The sequence below is a fragment of the Zea mays genome, chromosome 5 (assembly GCF_902167145.1).
Source record: "Zea mays cultivar B73 chromosome 5, Zm-B73-REFERENCE-NAM-5.0, whole genome shotgun sequence".
Lineage (NCBI taxonomy): Eukaryota > Viridiplantae > Streptophyta > Magnoliopsida > Poales > Poaceae > Zea > Zea mays.
The window spans coordinates 74228639-74234296 of record NC_050100.1 but is presented as its reverse complement, the minus strand read 5'-3'; the positions used below and the strand labels follow the sequence as shown (position 1 = coordinate 74234296).

Genomic DNA, 5658 nt, shown 5'->3' with positions numbered 1-5658 from the left:
TTCGACCACTTACTTGGTCGATCGACGGCGGCGTGGTGTCGCCATAGACGTACTAGCTATACTGGAAGCAGCAGACACTTCGTGGTTTGTTCTTCATTCGTCATCTGGAGAGGATGATTTGGCTTTAGTTTGCGTGTGTGTGTCTTATATGTGCTAGTGGTTTAATTTGGATAAGTCGTCGTGTTCGTGAATGTTCACAGCATGCATGCAGTTGCAGTTCAACCTTGCATGTACGCTAGTTGAATAATATAATACTAGTTTGGTGCCCGTGCGTTGCAACGGTATACAAAATATTCAACAAAATGTTAGTGTATACTGATTCATAAAAACAAACACTACATATATTATCACCCTTAATATCTCAAATTCTTTAACTGATTGCAAGACATGGAAAAGTTTAAATAATAAGCAAGCTAGCACTCCTTTGCACATATAATTGTTAGGCAATATATAAAGTGTCTTAGCCCTCATGTTACTTTAGGAAAGAAAAGTTCTGCAACTGCAACAGATGATGATTTTCTAATTACTTTTGGTGCAGTCACTTTAGCCCTGCGCCCATTCCACTCTTAGAAAGCATAGAGGCCTGCTGATCTAAATGGTGCTTCAAAGAAATACTTCATATTACTCTCAATAGTAAGTTGGCTTTCAGCATCTTTGAGAGGGTTTACAAAAAATATGTCAAATGATAGAACAAAGAATATCATCAGACGGTTTTATGCTAATTTTCGCTTTTCTTTTTTAGCAGACCACCGAATCTCTTCAGCAGAGGCTTCTTCTTATACTGTTGGTGCTGTTTAGTTGGTGATGCTCTGCCACTGTTCTCCTTAGTTGAGTGCAACCCGTTGCTGTCAAGACCTGCATCCCCCTTGTTTCAGAAGGTACTTTTCTTGCGCCTCTCTGGATTCAGCTGACATTTCCTGTAAGGCTGAAGCTAGACCCTCCATTGCCTTCTTAATTTTCTCAAGCTCATCTTTGCTAGCCTCAAGCTCGTCAGCCAGCTGGTTCTTCTGTTCATTTAAGGTCTCAATTTCTGAGCTAGTATTCTTATCACTCTTCAGGGCATCCATTTTCTCTTCTTCCACTGTATGAAGCTTCAGCCTAAGCCCTTCGACCTCTGTCCATAGATCTGCCGCCTCTTTCTCTGTTGCATCTGCCCGTTGGCCGGACACAACAATATCACTCTTGAGCTTTGTCAGCTCATCCTCCAAGAACCTGACTTTGTCACGAAGAGCAGCAACTTCAGATTCTCTGTCACGAAGCAAACTACTTGTTGAATCCAATTCTTCCATTGCTGAATTCAAAGATTCACCCTTCAAAATATTAGACTGATCAGCCTCTTCCAATCTGACCTCGAGAAGTTGTGCCTTCTTCTGCCATTCGTGAGCTAACTGCTTTGACTTGGAACCAAAATTCCTAGCATCATCAACATCACTCTTAAGTTCATCAATCATGCGCTCCAATCGAACTGTCTTTTCTTCAGCAGCCTTTTTTTTCTCAAGCTCAAGCTTCAATGCAAAGTTCTCTTCTTCAAGATTCTAAATCCTCTCTGCAGTCTTCTTCCTGTTGCCATCCACCTTGGAATCAAGCTGTCCTTTGAGGTGTGTAATAACCTCTGTAGTGAGATGCTCAACTTCCTGGGCCTTCACCTCAGAAGCCCTAACGGCATCATCTACCTGGCTGAGGGCTTCATTCTTGGCATCAATTGCGTCGACCAGCTCATACCTGGCCTTCTCCAGCTGCTCCACTGTCGACCGCAGCACAGCGTCATCAGCCTCCTGCTGGCCATGGATGCTTGCCTGCTCCGATTCTCCGGCAGGGAGTTTGTCTGCCTCTTGCGCCTCAATAGCCCTCCTTTGCACATCAAGCGCATCCTGCAGCTTGGCATTAGCCTCATCAGCCACCTTCTTGGCACGCTTCAGCTCAGCAAGAACTTTGCACTTCTCCTTCTCGTTCTCCACCAACTGCTCTTTGCGTTCACGAGCTCTTCTCGGATCGCGGCAAGCTGCGCCTGCTGCTCCTGCGGCGGCTTCGCGGGCTTCCCCTTCTGAAACCATCAATACAACTCTGAATTCCGCGAAAAAGCATGAGGATTTTCGTGCCCGCAGGCGGTGGCATGGTAGTCGCGGATTACCATACCTCTGGAGTCGTAGCGAGGCGAGAGGCGGCGGCCTTGGGCGTTGGCGCCTTGCGGTCGGCCGACCCCGAGCCGGGGGACTTGTCAGCAGTGCGCGGCGTGCCATGGCCGGCGGCGCTCGCCTTGGGCACGGCTGGCTTGCGCGGCTTGCTGTCCTTGGGGGTTGGCGGCGTGCCGCCTCCGCCGCCCTTCTTCTCCTTGTCCGGTTTGCCGTTGCTCTTCGCCTCGACGGAGCCAGATCTGCGCTCCAACCAAGAAACGGAACCACCGTCAGACGACGAGGATCCACCGCCGCTGCCCGCGGGGATCCACCTCGAGGGCGGAGTTGTTGTGACGCATGACGACCGTCCATCCTCTCCAACGTGAGCCCTATTCTCGAGGAGGAGATCACCGGAGAGGTTGGTAGATACAACGCACCTGGGCCGCTCCTCCCCGGTAGAAACCTCCTAGAGTAGGGAGTGAGGTCCCTGATGCGACGAAGAGGAGGGCAAGGAGGAAGCCACTGGTGGGGTAGGGGAATATGGAAGGTTGCCTCGACCGATTCATCTGATCCCGATAGACCACCGGCGGGGGATTTGGTGGCTCCTCCTGCATCCCCACGCCCCCGCCTTCGGCGTTGAAGGAGGGGAGGCGGAAGAGGTTTGCCTCGACGACGCTATACGGCTTAGGCTACACGTCGGCGACGGAGGAGGGGTACCACAGGAGGAATGAGCGGGGCGGCGATATTGAAGATGGAGGTTGGATGCGGGTTAGGGTTTTGTGAGAACGTGAGGATGGTGGGCACACGGGTTGGGGAGCGGAGATCCGTAGCGTGGGAGAATGGGAGCGTTCGAAAGCAGTATGGCTGGACGGCGGGTTGAATACCCAAAAAGATAGGGGTCTTTTTGCAAATAAATGACGCACGACAACCGTTGAAACTGGTGCTTTAAGTATAGTATAGATATTGTTGTTTGGGTGCCTCGATCGTCACTCTTTAAGACCTTTTCAGCGTAATTTATTAATCATTTGCGCAAAAAAACAAATATCTAAATAAAACTCATACAGTATACAAACATACATGAAATATACAATAATGAAAAACTAAACTCCGACAAGGGGATCCTTTGTCACATGTCATGTTTAATATTGCTGCTGACATGCTTTCAGTCTTAGTCGAGAGAGCTAAGGATCATGGGCAAATAGGTGGGGTAGTGCCCCACTTATTTGATGGAGGTCTATCTATCCTACAATATGCAGATAACACGGTTCTATTTTTGTTTGGGTCAAGATTGGTTGCCTGCATACGTGTGATCTAGACTGTATCCACAGTTGTAGCACAAGCCAAAAGTATCGCTTCTGATTGCATGTGCATGTACGCAAGCACGTTCGGTTTCTAGCGGGCCGAGCTCGCATGGGCCAGGTCACGCTCACCCACAGAACCAATCAGGTGGATAGTGTCTCCAATTTGTTTGTTTCCTGGCTTAGTGGCTTTAATTAAAAATATTAGAAATGTCATCTTTCTTGGCGCGGTTGTTGGTCTCTTTGGTTACACAAAAATAATATCGTATTTGAAAATAAAAACAATTCTTCTCCCTTACAGGTCATTTATTCCATTGCATATTGGCTTGGAACATGAGCTATTTTACAGAAGGCGGAGTTGTGACCTATGGTTGTGGAGGCTACGCAGTACTTTGTGTAGGTGGCCATGGAATTTTTTTCCCCTGTGGATTGATTACCATTAGAGTGTGGATTATCAACTTTATTTGTCTTTAAGTTGTGTACTTCTTAAGCAGAGGCTGGAAAAAATTTCAACTTGTATACCCTCGATGTAATGTGCTTGAAAATATTAATAAAAGCTTCCTTTATCAAAAAATTGTGGTTAAGGTTAATTTGGTACCCATGGGTAAAATGGTATTTTTATCCTTCATTTCACTAACACAGTTAGAGGGCCAAACTGACAGAAAGACTAGAAGAAATCAAAAGGTATTTAGAGAAGAAAGGGTGGAAGGAGGGGAGAGGTTGGGTAGGCGGCAGGCAACGGGCTATCCGTGTAGTATTTGTCACTGTGTCACGCCGAGAAGTATATGACGCATTTCACTCTGGCATGACGCATGGCACAGTACACGCTTCGATCACACATACATACAGGACACACACCAAACCTGCATGCGCATGCACTTGTTTACGTGCAGTGCAGCAGTGGCTAATAATCATGGCGGCTAGCCTAATTACTAGCTTCAGCGGTGTCGGCCGACGGCGAAGAACGCGAGCGCGCCGATGAGCGGCGTGTTGGTGTAGGTGGAGGGTTCTGTCTGCGCGTAGTTGTCGCGACTGTCGGTGAAGGCGTCGTCGCTGCCGTCAGGCCCGCCGACGACGGCGCCCACGAGCACGTTGGCGTCGGGGTCCGGCGAGTGCAGGTACCGGAACCCCTCGTCGCAGCCGATGCGCGTGGGGTGGTCGCGCACCGATGGCATGGACGCGCCGCGGTGGTGCACGTGCCGCGGGTACCGCGCCCCGAACCCCACCATGTAGGACATCCCCGCCGGGTTGGCGCCCAGGATGTAGTCCACCTGCCTCTTGGCGGCGGCCGCCAGCGCGGACGCCGGCACCCCCGCGCAGCTACCGCAGGAGACCCGCGCGCCGGTGAGGGACTTGGCGTGCGCGAGGAGGAGGAGAAAAGACAATCTAGATACGAAGCTGTGGCTGAAGAAGCTTCGGCTTAGCACGATGACGATGGTGAAAGGCGAAACCGACTTAAAGGAGAAAAGACTGCTTAGTCCTCAACAACTTGCCTTATGGTCAATAGTAAATATCAGGGACATGAATGTAATTTTGTCCAGACTGTGTCCTATGCCTATAAATATATGAACAATAACACCGTACTGTTCACGCTGACTTGTAATCACTCTCGCGCCACTCCCGCTTCTTCACCTTCTGTCAAGCCGAAGGTACAGATGCAATATAAATGTGATTGAAGTTTATCCATGTTTATAAAAAGAGAATATAAATAGTCCAATAATTTGAAATGACTATTCATATTCTCTTTGTGTTTCGTGTCTCTGTTTATATCCTTGCTTATTGAAATGATGAAGGTAAGTCCTTCATGACCTTCGTCTGGAGATTATTATGTCCCAAGAGATATAATGCTTCGAAGGACGAAGGTCTTTAATCGTTAACAATTGTGTTGCTTTGTTCTTGGTGCATAGCATTCGAGAGCAAGGACCAACAGGCGTCATCCACGAGAGTTTGTATCTCTATCTTGTTCTTTACCTTCCACATTTATATTAAGTATTTAAGTTTCAATCTTGTCTTCTAGTTAGATTATTTAGGATTTAAACTTAGCCATTGCGGTAGAGATAGCAACACTTAGACAAAACCTAGTTTGCACATTATAGATTGTTTATTTCCATAGGTTTTGCTTTAGGGATTTATTTGTAGCCTAGTTTAAAGAAAGTTTTAGAAGTCCTAATCAACCCCCGCCTCTTAGGCGTCACCGTTTTCTTCACATCCGACATTGAACAATCGTTGGCTCAAATGCATAGTTA

The 5658-nt window shown here is 47.9% G+C and overlaps 1 protein-coding gene and 1 pseudogene across 1 annotated transcript; both read right to left on the bottom strand.

The window, feature by feature from the left end:
- Positions 1-848: 848 nt before the first annotated feature.
- Positions 849-2728, bottom strand: LOC103628278 (WEB family protein At3g02930, chloroplastic-like; annotated as a pseudogene).
- Positions 2729-4350: 1622 nt separating this feature from the next.
- On the bottom strand, positions 4351-4650 carry LOC109939707 (endoglucanase 4). Its single transcript, XM_020538021.1, has one exon. The coding sequence runs from the start codon at positions 4648-4650 to the stop codon at positions 4351-4353; it is 300 nt and encodes a 99-aa protein (XP_020393610.1).
- Positions 4651-5658: the final 1008 nt, after the last annotated feature.